At 46.6% G+C, this 13,685-nt stretch overlaps 2 protein-coding genes across 2 annotated transcripts in view; both read left to right on the top strand.

Annotated features, from left to right (window-relative positions):
- Positions 1 to 6,271, top strand: part of TTL (tubulin tyrosine ligase) — a 34,002-nt gene extending 27,731 nt beyond the window's left edge. The window contains exon 7 of the mRNA XM_006737316.3: positions 2,713 to 6,271. Coding sequence (XP_006737379.1) covers positions 2,713 to 2,827 — 115 coding nt within the window. The 3' untranslated portion in view covers positions 2,828 to 6,271. The remainder of the gene's footprint in view (positions 1 to 2,712) is intronic.
- Positions 6,272 to 11,847: 5,576 nt separating this feature from the next.
- Positions 11,848 to 13,685, top strand: part of POLR1B (RNA polymerase I subunit B) — a 12,908-nt gene continuing 11,070 nt past the window's right edge. The window contains exon 1 of the mRNA XM_081797295.1: positions 11,848 to 12,190. Coding sequence (XP_081653421.1) covers positions 11,906 to 12,190 — 285 coding nt within the window. The 5' untranslated portion in view covers positions 11,848 to 11,905. The remainder of the gene's footprint in view (positions 12,191 to 13,685) is intronic.

The raw sequence follows: 13,685 nt of genomic DNA, 5'->3' as shown, positions 1-13,685 counted from the left end.
CCTGAACACCACTGTGTTTTAACAAATGGGAAGTTGGTTCCACAGTTGGAATAGCCTGTCTTGGCAAGGTGGTGAGCTCCCATTACCAAAGTGTTCAAGCGTAAGCCATTTAACTGCTGTTAGGGAGGATGGCCTTTGGCAGGACCCTGGCCAGCAGGGGGCTCTGCTGCTGAGTCAGTCCTTCCCAGTTCCCCCATGTGTGTTGAGCAATAGTCTGTGCTCAGGTGGGTGGTAGTTGCTATGAGAATTTCAAACAAAGCTAATAACTGTCAGAGGAGACCCTCTTGTGTGACCAGTTCAGGGAATGGGGTCCTGTGAGTTGGAGGGGACACTGATAACCAAGAAATTGAGGGGCTCTCCAGGCAGGAAGTGTTCTGAGAAGGCACTGTAGACACAGTGGAGCTAGAATGGGGATGTAAGAGAAGAGTGTCACATGTACCATGGAGAGGAGGGGAGAGCCTTCAGAAGGGGGACATAGCATCCATTGGGATCCTGCCCTGTGCCAGGCTCTGTGGGACATGCACAGATGAGCAGAACATGCCCACGAAAGCCTCATGGAGGCCTTAGAAGTTAGGGGAAGTCCCCTGGACATGATCCTCGAAACCTGCTGGTTCTTCTAAAGATTCACTTTCATCAGGTCAAGACCCCTTCATGGTTCCCCACATCCATGTCTTGAAGGAATTGAGGTGATCATCCACAGGTTCCGGAAAAAGTCCTGGACCTACAAGGGGCAGCGTTAACACACAAGTAGCTCTTTCATTAGGAGCCAGGCCTTTACCACTTGCTCAGTGGCTGTGACATGGCAGGTGTGATTCATCTCGTTCGGCAGTCCCTTCAGCTAACCAGTATTCATTAGCACCTCCAGTGTGCCAGGCCTCATAATGGGGCCTGGGTCACAGTCTTGAGCAGAGACACAGGCCCTGTCCTTAGAGAGACTGTGGGCATGACAAAGGACCAGACAAATACAGCTTACAAACTGGGACATGCTTTATCCTTCATAAAGGATGTTAAAGGTAGTATCATTGAGCAAAGGGCTGCTGTTGAGCCGTGGCGTTTGGAACTGAGTCGGAAGGAGGGAAGAGAGGTGAGCAGGATGGCTCACATCTTCCCTTCCCCAAACCCACAGCAGCGTGCCTGTTTTCCCCTGTCCTTCTAATAAAGGTTCAGTCTTCCCTTGTGCTCTATGCCCTATCCACCCCTCTTCCTGTCCCATGTCCCTTTCTTTGCCTTCCTCATTCACAGTGTCACCCTCTCCCACCTTGCTCCCTCTTCGGGGTTCCCATCAACATGTGCACATGCAGCAGATTTCCCCAGCTGGTGAAAAAGTTCCCTCCCCTGATGCCACATCCTGCTGCAGAGATTCCTCCTCCTGCTCCTGTCACAACCAAACTCTGGAAAGCAGTGTCTTCTCAGGCTGTCCCCTCTTCCTCTATCCTCATCCATGCTGTGGTCCATTCTGGGCTGGATGCCATCCCCTCCACCCCATAGAAATTGTTCTTTGAAGGTCCCCAGCTAAGTCCACATTGCCAAGTGCAGTGGCCCCTTTCTGTGCAGACATCCCTGGACCTCTCAGCAGCATTTGAAGCAGCTGCTCACACCTTGCTGGGATGCTCTTCTGCTGGGGCTTCGGGCACACTCTCTACTGGAAAGGTTCGACTGAGGAGGTGTGGGCAAGATTGGCCTCTTGCTCTTCATCAGCGGACCCCAATCAGTGCCTCAGTCTTGGGTGTTTGTCTTCTCTCTCCACTGCACTTTCTCTGAATGTGATCTTATTCAATTTCATAATTTTAAAACCATCAAATTACATCACAGCCCAGAGTTCCAGACCAGTGTCCACACCTGCCTGCCCACCGTCCTACAAGGATGTTTGTGGATGTCTAAGAGGCACCCCCTGCCCCAGACTCGCCCAACTCTGTGGATGTCTACCTCCCCTCCCCACAGAATCTAAGCTGGAATCCTGATCAAGATCCAGCCTCCTTCTTTCCATTACCCTCAGGTTCTGTGCATTGGGACCTTGTCAGCTCAGCCTCCAGCCTTGGCAGCCTCTGCTGTCCGCCCCCACTGTCGCCCTCCCACAGGTCGTCCTCCATCACTGTGGAGGCTTTTGCAGAGAGCCTTCTAACGGGGACCTCCCCTTCTGCTCTTGCCCCAATAAAATCCACTCTCAGTGTGCACTGCTCCTGCCATTGGCACAGCCCGTCTTCTCCCCCTCCCCCAACACACTCTTTCTCTCCTCCTCCTCCTCCTCCCTTCTTCCTTCCCCCCTCCTTCTGTCTCTCTGGGTGTATCTCTCCTCTCCCTCCTCTTTTCTACCCTGTCATCCACTGTCTGACTTCACTCATTCCCCAGGTCTCAGCTTATTTGTCACCCTGGAGAGTCTCTCCTAGAGTTTCCTCAGCCACGCTGAGAAGGTGCTCTCCCTCCAAGTATCCCCACCACAGACAGGCAAGATGGCTCTCACACTCGATTGAAATTGCCCGTCTTCCCTGCCAGTGAGAGCAGGAGTCATTTGTCTATTCACCTGAGACCTTCCAGAAATATTTGTTCAGGGGATGCTTGATCTTTGTGCAGCATTTGTATGTACCATGGAAACCAGTTCTATGAATTTGGTCATGAGGTGGAACATCTAGGGCAGGTCCTGGTGAAAAAAACTGACTTTTCATGTGCATGTTGAGGAACATCTTCAGTGATACTCTTTAAAACACGTTGCAGGAAGCTTTATGCAGAACTGTGCCAGGGCATCGTGGACATAGCCATATCCAGTGTCTTCCCGCCCCCGGACGCGGAGCCACAGCACGTGCAGCTGGCTGCGTTCATCAAGCTGTGACCGAGGGAGGTGCTCAGAGCTGCCTCAGAAGAAGCACGAGCTCACGCTCCAGGGGAAGGTGAAATGTCAGGATTGCTCATTACCAAGCCGGGACTGGAGAAAGAGAGGCAAACCGGCAAAGCCGTGATCCAAGGGGGAACACAAGAAGAAAAGGCCACTTCCCCAAAGAGTGGTGGCTCAGGGGTTCCCAGGGGGCACTCTCAGCACTGCTATGGAGATGTGAAAACTGAAGCAAATTTCTCTGAGGGGAGAGCAAAATATTCTTCTAAGGGGAAAAGACAGGGATTTGATTATTTTACGTTCTCACCCTTTAAAAAAATCTAATTTTTATCCTAAGGCAGCATTGTGAGCAGCGCCTCTCCTCCCTGAGGGTTGAGACTGTTGGACCTCTGGTTGGTGTCTTTCCACCTGCTGCAGCCTTAGTGCCTTAGCTCTCTGCCCAGCTGCAACCCTCTGTCTGGGACAGGGATTGGATGTTAGAGCACTTGGGAGGTTGCCAACGTGTTCCCTGCCCATCCCTCTCCACAACACCCTGCCCTTGAAGCTCTGGACAAGCATGCACCAACAGTCCTTGGTTTTGTGCTGGGCGCCACTCACAGCAAAGGGGGCTTGCCTCCTCATGTTCCTGAACGCGTTTGGTCAATCACCTGTCAGGATTGGTGTGGGCTGGGCACCAAAACAGCAAATGCTGCTCTCGATCTGCTCTGTGCATGTTTTAGAAACCAAGCAGCAAGTTTGCCACAAACCCATAAGCATCAAATAAGCATGAGAGAGAAAAACAAAAACAAAAAGCACGATGTCTTGCTTTACTTAATAGTTGGGTGTGGTGGGTCTTTGAAATATTATGATTCTCAGTTATCTTTGTTTTAACCAGAATTCTACATGCACTTTTGCAAAGTTCCCTTTTGTTCGCTTTTTTGTTGTTTTAACTTTTGGAAAACCCGCTCTAGGGGGCAGGAGTAGAATTACACACACACATGCACACACGCACACACACACACCAGGTGGCACTGCCCCAGACACAGGTTGCTCTCCCCCATTTTCTTGCCCTCGAAGCACCTTCTGCAGGAGCTGGAAGGGCAGGTATTGTCCCAGGATTATCTGCCTGTTTGTGCCTCTTCACATCAGGGCGAGGGTCTAAATGAGTGTATGTCTGGCCTGAATGGGGGAGTCTCCTAAAACGGAAAAGACGTGGTTTCAGAGCTCCACACAGCATCTTATAAGTCAACAAATGTGTCCTGTTAGGTGTAGTTTCCACTTACTGGATCAAATGTTCTGTAGATTTTTTAGGAGGCTACATCACTAGCAGTGGGAAGAACAAGATGCTACTTGTGTTCATTGTGAGCTGAATGAACAGGTCCTTCTTAGAATGTACTGGGAACCACAGCAGGCCTCCTGTCCAGTAGAGTGCTGTGTTCTTCCTTTGTGTATATGTGTGCTCCATTATTCTTTCTATGTGGCACCAGACAACAGTTCTGCAGTCAGGGAGACTTTTCTAAAAAGAGAAAAGAGCAGTGCCTCCTGAAACATGATGAGATGTGGGAGCTTACAGTGAAGAAAGGAATAAGGAGTATTTCATAGATGCAGCAGTGGGTGTAGGATGTGGTGGCATTATGTCGGGGTGAAGGAGAACGGCCCAACTGGTTTGGCTCTTCTGTGAATTTGGAATTACAAAATATTCTGGTTACCCACAATATAGATAATAAACTTTGCATCCAGAGCAAAATAAAAACAGTCAGTAGTGAAAGTCAATCGTGGAAGCCCAGCACTGTTGGGTTAGTGTTTGGGGACTTTGAGCGGATCATGACAAGGTGCACACCCTTCTAGAAAGTGTAAGATACTGAGTCCTTGAGAAGTCTCTGTGGACTGGTGACGGGGAAAGCATGGAGGTTTTTGTCGTGCTATCACATGTGAACATAGATTTGTAATGATCTTTTGGACCTGAATTAAAGGGACATTTGAGAGTTTTCTAGTTCTTACAGTGACAGAGCTAAGAATTTAGATGTTGCAAGTCCATGGATCTTGATGGATTTTCTAAGAAACATAAATCACTGGCATATATGTGAGGGAAGTAAGGCTTTAAAAAGAAAGTTATGCTTCATTCCTCACATAGTTTCAAATAAGTATCTGTTTTATGCATTTAGTTTTGATTGGGTGGGATGGTTGGCTCAGAACTGTTCCTTACCCTTCCATGATACCCTTGGCACAGATGGTCATGCCTCGCTCCTCAGTCTTTATACGTGCAGTATGCGTACGTGTCGCCAGTTGCTGGGGGAGGAGGTGTTCTTTATTTGGAGATGTTAATTCCCATCTTGGCGCTGTCATTTGGCCGCACAGTGTGAGATGATCCCGTTAACCTCTCTGTGCCTTGGTTTCTTACCTCATGGAAGAGATTGTTGCCTGACCCGGGGACTACCTCAAGGATTTTTAGTGAGGACAGGTGAGATTAGGAAGACTCAAGAACCTGTGGTACCAAGGTTCTCCGTGCTGACTATATGCTGGAATCACTTGAGAACCTTTTTAAAAATGTTGGTTTCTGTACCCTCTCTTTCTCTCCCACCTCTGACGAATGAAATCAGAAACCTGAGGCATCAGTTTTCTTTCAGATGCCTTGAACCACTGCTTGAGAAGGAAGGAAAAACACATTGTTACCTTAGAGTAATCAAATAAGGCCTAGGACTTTTTTTAAAAGTTCCTTTTGGAAGGACAGGCATTTCTTTAAGAATGACCGTGTTGTTGGTCAACGTGTTGACCTACGTATTCATGGTACAGGCAACTGCTGTCTAAGCATGTTCTCTTTTTGCTTCTTGTCCCAGATTTGTAAACTCAAAATACGCTTTCATTTCCTTAGTTTGTGAAGTCTTGACAACAAATGTAAACAGACAGGAATTTATAAATCTGCTAAATATGTGTTAAGGGTATTCATTACTGAGAGGAAAGCCCCTTCCCTCACTCTCAACTCCTGTGGTAATTATAAACTCGCTTTTACCCAGAACATTGAAGTGCCTCAGTGTCTGTATGATTCCGTGCAGCAGGTACTGGCATGCTTACCGGCTGACTTGCTGTTTCACTAGCACCTCAGGGTGATTATCCCAGACTTGGAATATCTGGTAGTGTCGGAAATGTATGGGATCCACAGAATCTGCAAGCAGCAGCAAAGCTACAGAGTATGTTTCCATTGACAGCCAAGGTTGTGTCAAGCAGGTGTGGATCCAGCCCTGTTGTGGGGGTGGGGGTGGGGGGGGACTCTGCTGGAGAAGACCAGGGGCCAGAGTAGGTCCCCTGCAGCATGTGGGTGCTGTGGAGAAAATTCAGTGATACACTTGTCTCTGATCCTAGACACAGAATCTGTACCTAAGAGGAAATGAATTCTGAAATAAGGTGATTTTATGAATGTTTAAAATGCCCAGAGCATTAAAGCATTAAAGTAAAGCATTAAAGTAATATTTCAAGTGTTTTTGTGCCCTTTGGTTCTATCATCTTATCATGGTGGTTGACTGTCCTAGGATATCACTGGTTATTTGAACCCATGATTCTGTTACTCAGGTAGGCAGACTTTTTCCGGAAAGGGTCAGATTAGTAAATATTCTAGGCTTTGCAAACCAAACAGGTTCTTTGTTGCATATTCTTCTTCTTTTTAACCACCTCTTAAAAACAAACAAACTCTGTTTGACTTATTTCACTCAACATAATACCGAACCATGAGAGACGATGGACTCTGAAAAACAAACAGGGTTCTAGAGGGGAGGGGGGTGGGAGGATGGGTTAGCCTGGTGGTGGGTATTGAGGAGGGCACATTCTGCATGTTGCACTGGGTGTTATGCACAAACAAACACTTCATCTAAAACTAATGATGTAATGTATGGGGATTAACATAAGAATAAAAAAACAAACAAACAAACTTAGTTCATAGGCCATACAAACGCAAGCCAGATGCGGCCATTGTTTGCTGACATAGCATGTTATTCACTACATAAGCCAATAGATTGTCCTTTGAAACTGTAATGAGCTCCTCTAAGGTGAAGCATTGAAATAATTTCCGCTGCCAAAATCCAATCCATCTCTTACATGTCTTGTGTATTGTCTGAATCATGATACAGATGGTCAGGTGAGACCCATGGTTGTGAGAAAGCATTATGTGTGCTTCAAACATGGGGAGTAGGTAGAGGGGCTTCTGAAATGATTCTGCATTCAGCCAGAAGGCCATGAAGTCCTAAGAGTTCACTAAGGCCACGTATATAAATACCTGTAAGTCTCACACACCTCAGGCATTTAGTGTCATTTATGTAAATTGTAGTTAACTTGTAACTTCCTGTGTGAAGAGGCTGAATGCTTTGGACTTCTTTCCCATGTATGGCTGCTTTCACTCCATAAACATACTTCTGGCACAGAGATAAGGCCTTCCACAAATGGAAACCCTGGCTTAAGCACTCCAGACAGGTTTCTGATATGATATGACACACACTTACCAGACTCAGTGTAGCTTGCATGGGCAGGGTGCAGGGACAAGCAGACGTGGACCCAAGCAGGGACTACTTAGGATCCTGACAGTGGACAGGTTCAAAGCCTTCAGAGGACTTCTCTTCGTGGCTGGTCCTGCTTGCTGTCAGTAGCTGCCCCTTCTCCTTAAAGAACCTGAGATTATCCCATAGCCCCAGAGATTCAGTGATATTTTAAAGATGTCTCCCACAAAACATCCCTAAGGTCAAAGGAAAGTGAGCCCCTGTCCCAGGGGCTGTAAGCAAAATTCCTTTTCAAAATTCACATGAGAGGACATCAGTAAGAACAGCAGGGTAAAACCTCTGAAAATCCTCTCTCCATGAAAGCGATGGGAACACTGGCAAAAACTGTCTAGAAATTAACCAGAGGCTTGCAACAATCCAGAAACATTTATTAAAGAAAAGTGGTTCCACCTTGGTAAGAATAGCACGTTTTGTGATGTTTTAATTCACCCTATTTTCATCCCCCTTTTCCTAGCTCCAGGATAGCCTTGGAAATGAAAAGCCCCATAATCATGGTAAAATCCAGGAGTCTAGCAACAATTGGAGGGTACAGAGTGGGGTTGGAGCTCCTCCAAAAAGCCCCATTCCCGGTGAATTGTCATTATTTGACCTGTCTGGCAGTTCCATATAAGTCCTCATCTCAGGGCTTGTCTTTGACATTGCTTAAAGTGTGCCCACTGTGAACAACCTTTTCCCTAGGTGAGTTTGTTAAAAATAATCAGCAGCAATTGTTTAAAACCTCAGCTTCCTGAGTTGGCTAAAAGAGTTGGAACAAACAACAAGCTGACCAAAAAACTTAGGAATAGATGGGGAATGAGATATCCATTGGAAGTTCTGGAAAGTTTCTGAAGAACATAGAAGGCCACACACATGTATAGGGCTATGTGCAGGCCTGGGGAGACCTGAATTCCCTCAGCTTTTTTTTTTTTTTTTTCCTTTTTAAGTAGCATGGAGCCCAGCACTGGGCTTGAACTCACAACCCTGAGATCAAGACCTGAACTGAGAACAAGAGTCAGATACTTAACAGACTGAGCCACCCAGGCCCCCTGAATTCCCTCAGTTTTTACCTCTATATGACCAGGAGAATCTATACAAGCCTCCCTGGCATGTGTACACACACACAGCCCCTTGGCAAAGACTGGGAGACTTACTGGTGCAAGTGTTTAAGGAAATTAGTTCTAGATTGAACTAATGTTCAGTCATTAGCTGACCATTAAGCTAGCAGCAGAAACTTCAGTGGCCACACACATCAAAGAACATAGGCTTTACAGAATTATTTCAGGAAACTCTAAATAATCAACGACAACAATAAACCCTGGAGAGGACAGAGTATCTGGTTTCCAAAGTTGCCCCATCATATTATTAAATTTTTCCAATTTTCAGCACAAATTATGAGACATGCAAAGAAAAAGTATGGCCCGTGAAGGGAAAAGGCAATAGTAGAAACCATCCCTGAAGAAGCCCAGGCATTGGTCTTATTACACAGACTTTAATTCAGCTATTTAAAATGTTTAAAGAACCAAAAGAATGATGAGAATGATGTGTCACCAGAGAGAGAATATCATTAAAGAGGTATAAATCGTTTTTAAAATAGAGCCAAGTAGGAATTTTGGCTTTAAAAAGTACAATAATGCAAATGAAAAATTCAGTAGAGGTGTTCAAAAGCAGTTTTGAACTGGCAAAAGAAGGAATCGAATATGAAATCGATTAAGATTATCCAGTCTGAGGAACAGAAAAAAAAAAAAAATGACGAGGGGCGCTTCTGAGGTGGCTCAGTCGGTTAAGTATCTGCCTTCGACTCAGCTCCTGATCCCAGGACGCTGCTCAGTAGGGAGTCTGCTTCTCCCTGTCCCTCTGCCCCTCCCCCCTGCTCATGCACACACGTGCTCTCTCTCAAATAAATAAAATCTTAAGAAAAAAGGAAAAAGAATGAAGAAAAATGAACAGTGCTCCAGAAATGTGTATGTATACCAACATATACATAACAGGAGTCCTAGAAGAGAGGAGAGAGGGAGGCAGAAATCATATTGGAAAAAATTGTGGCCAAAAACTTTCCCATTTGATGAAGAACATTAAAATGCAAACAAGAACTCCAACAAACTCTAAGTGGGATAGACTCAAAGAGATCCACACCAAGACACATCAACCACTAAGATAATAACTCTAAATACATAGTAAAAGAGACAAGGTAATAAAAAAATGGAGAAGGTAGATAGAAAGCATATAGAAAACAAATACCGAAATGACAGACATAAATCCTACCTTACCAGTAATTTCATTAAATGGATTAAATACTACAACCAAAAAAGCAGAGACTGGCAAAATAACAAAAACAAATCAAACATAATCCAACTTTATGCTGTCTATAGGGACATACTTTAGATCCCAAAACACAAATAGGTAAAAGTAAAAATATGGAAAATATATATCATGGAAATAGTAGCTTAGAGACCTTGAGTGGCCATACTAATATTAGAGAAAATACACTTTAAGGGAAAAAAAAATGTGGGGCACCTGGGTGGCTCAGTTAAGTGTCTGATTCTTGATTTCAGCTCAGGTTATGATCTCAGGGTTGTGATATCGAGCCCCACATCAGGCTCTGCGCTGGGTGTGGAGCCTACTTAATTAAGGCTCTTTCTCCCTTTGCGACTCCACCCCCTACCCCACCAGCTCACGTGCGTGCTCTCTGTCTCTTAAAAAAAGAAAAGAAAAATGTTACTACAGGCAAAGAAGGACATTTATAATGGTAAAAAAATTAATCCGTCAGGCAGATAGAACAGTTATAAACATATGCACCTAGCAACAGAACCCCGAGATACATGAAGCAAAACTGGCAGAACTGAAGAAAGAAATAGACAATTCAACGATAGTTGGAATTTTCAGTCCCCCATTTTCAGTAATTGAAGAACTGGTCAGAAGATCACCAAGGACATAGAAAACACTGTAAACCAACTAGATCTAACAAATATAGATAACTCCACCCAACAAAAGCAACATACATTCTTCTCAAGTACACATGGAACATTCTCTGGAATAAACCATACGGTAGACCTTAATGACTCAGTAAATTAAAAATTATTGAAGGGGCACCTGGTTGGCTCAGTTGGTTAAGCGACTGGCTTCAGCTCAGGTCATGATCCTGGAGTCCCTGGATCAAGTCCTGCATCAGGCTCCCTGCTTAGCGGGGAGTCTGCTTCTCCCTCTGACCCTCCCCCGTCTCATGTTCTCTCTATCTCATTCTCGCTTTCAAATAAATAAATAAAATCTTTGAAAAAAAAATTACTGAAATCAGGGGTCCTAGCTGGCTCAGTTGGTAGAGAGTGTGACTTGATATCAGGGTCATGGGTTCAAGCCCCACTTTGGATATAGATACTACTTTTTAAAAAATTAAAATTATTGAAAGGTTTAACGGTGTCAGCATTGGATAGAAACAGAAGATAACCTTTAAAAGTGATATAGGAATGAAAACTACCATCTGACGTAGGTAAAGGTAAGATTGACAGAACGGATGGATTCCCAAGGGGCAGGAGGACACTTTTAGGATTGGTGGATTAATTCATTATCTTAATTGTAGTAATGGCTCCACGGGTGTATACATAGGTCAAAACCTATCAACGTGCACACTTTAAATGTGTGGCTTATTTTATGTCAATTATACCACAATACAGAATACAACTGTTAAATACAAACATAGAAGATGAAGTTGGAAAACATTTGCAGGCATTCCTTGATAAACCCATATTCTGGGGGGATAAATGATTCATAGGACTCATGGAAACTCAAAGGATCTTTTTTTTTTTTTTTTAAGATTTTATTTATGTATTTGACAGAGACAGTGAGAGAGGGAACACAAGCAGGGGGAGTGGGAGAGGGAGAAGCAGGCTTCCGCCGAGCAGGGAGCTTGGTCCCAGGACCCCGGGATCATGACCTGAGCCGAAGGCAGACGCCTAACGACTGAGCCACCCAGGCGCCCCGAAACTCAAAGGATCTTAAGGCTGGAAGTCCCCTAGGATGTCCGGGCCTCCCGGCCCCCCAGGAATCCCGTCTAGATGTGGGGAGAGGGGTAGCGAGGACAGACCACTCCCTCACCATCGCAGTGAAGTCTTCACAACTTAAGAGTTGTGAGGTGTGGGCAGTCGGTCTGGTGGCCAACATCTGCTTTTTTCCAGAAGTCAGGGTCAGCATCAGGTATCAGCATCGGAAAATGATCAAGGGGAACAGGAGGGGAAGGAATCTCTGAAGACCACCCTCCTCCAGGCCTAATCGACTGCGCGAATAAATGCCAAAACAGATCACAGGCTGAACAGGACGTGGAGCTGACGTGAAGCGGATTTCTGCCTGCCTTCCGCGGAGGGGGGGAATGGGTGGGGCGGCCGCGCTCTGGCTCTGTACAGTTTTAGACCGGCCCATTCATTCCATGGTTTAGGTTTTCAAGTCGACCCTGTAAAATCGAAGGGCCAAGGTCCGGCGGAACCAGAGGAACTACATTTCCCAGCAGGCTGTGGGCGCCGGCGTGCCTGCCCTTCTTCCCGGCGCGTGCGGAGCAGTAGCTGGCTCTCGGTGTGCAGGCGGACGCATGGATCCCGCCGGCCGGTGGCAGAATCTGCCCAGCGGGCCTAGCCTAAAGCACTTAACTGACCCGTCTTACGGGGTCCCGCGGGAACAGCAAAAGCCAGCGTTGCAGGAACTGACTCGGGCTCATGTTGAGTCCTTCGACTACGCTGTGCGCGAGGGGCTCAGCCACGCAGTGCAGGTGAGCGCGGCGTCCTCCCAGGCTCCCGTCGGCTCTGCGTTCCCTGGCGCCGCTTCCCCGCTGCGCTGCCCGCGACGAGGCGAAGCTCGAGGCGGGCAGAGGAGAGGGGCCCCGCGGGGCTGGGGGAGGGAGGCTGGTGGCAGGATGCGTGTGTGGCGCTGAGGGAGAGGGAGATCCAGGAGGCGGGGGTGAGTGGGGCCTGGGCGGAGTGGGGCACTGGCCTCGGGTAGGGGTCCCAGAGAGATGGCTGGAAGGTCCCAATATAATCCCAAATAGTTGTACCCCTTGATCGCGCCAGACTCCCCGCCGGGGCCTGGCACTTGTAGTCGAGTCGACTAGGGGAATACTAGATGTATTTGTGATGGGAACCGTAGTGTTTCGTAGGACAGTTTCAGCGTGCGGTGAGAGTGAGGAAGTGCCCCGGGTGGGTGTGCTTCCCAGCCATTCACAACGCACGCGCTTTCGTATCACTGGGAGTTTTACTTCTCCGAGAAACTTACCCGAAAAGGTTCTGAGCCTATTCGCACATAGACTGTACTGTGGGAGGTCATCCTTCCACGGTTTTCTTCTCTCAGAGCTTTAACGGGAGAAACTACTGGACGCCTGTTCTGAATTAGGTAGGTGGGTGTTGAGGAAGATACAGATGAGCACAGAAGCGAGATTGAGTAGCAGTAACACTTGCTCAACATTAAGGGATTGATCTAAAGGATATGGTAGCAGAGTTCAAGTGAAGAGGTGGTGGCGGGGGAGGTCGTGTCTCATTTAGTCAGCATAGCCAGTGTCTCCAGGTACTAGGCTCTGAGGGTGCGGAAGAGGCAGTCCTGTGTGAGACACAGTTCTTGCTTTTGAGCGCTTGGTCTCATGTTTTGCAAGTGGAGTGGAGGTGGTGGAGACATGGAAGCAGTGCCAATACTCTTGAGAAATGCTCTGCCAAGCAGAGTGTAGGGTACTTGGGGAGCACATAGGAGGTGCGGCTAATCCAGGTGCTTGAGAAAAGGCGGGGTGAGATGAATTGAAGGCGGAGGGGGGGCGGGGAGTGCATTCCCTCCAGGGGAAGTGGAAGAGCACAGCTCAGGGGACACTACTGTGTGGGTTTGTTGGGAAGGATTTGTGTTGTGAGAAATAGGGACAACGGAGAGCTTTGCCAGTTTCTGATACTTGAACTCTCCAAATAATATGTGAGCCATTGAGGTTTCTTTGAAGATTAATTAATACTCCTTCACCTTTTGGCAAAAGATGAGGCTGATGGGAAATATTTGTATCTGTGAGGAAAACCATATCTAACTAAAGGTTAATTGGCACTGGGGTTTATTAAAATGGTGAAAAAAAGAGTCCGGGGTTGAGATGATCAAGGAAGGCTTTCTCTAAAATATAAAAGCACATGTACATAAGAATTTTTTTTTTATTCTTATGTTAATCCCCATACATTACATCACTAGTTCTAGATGAAGTGTTCCATGATTCATTGTTCGTGCACAACACCCAGTGCTCCATGCAGAACGTGCCCTCCTCAACACCCACCACCAGACCAACCCATCCTCCCACCCCCCTCCCCTCTAGAACCCTCAGTTTGTTTTTCAGAGTCCATCTTCTCTCATGGTTC

This window comes from Leptonychotes weddellii, chromosome 10 (assembly GCF_054177405.1).
Source record: "Leptonychotes weddellii isolate Sample4059 chromosome 10, ASM5417740v2, whole genome shotgun sequence".
NCBI lineage: Eukaryota > Metazoa > Chordata > Mammalia > Carnivora > Phocidae > Leptonychotes > Leptonychotes weddellii.
The sequence above is the reverse complement of the archived record's forward strand: the minus strand, read 5'-3'. Positions and strand labels throughout refer to the sequence as shown.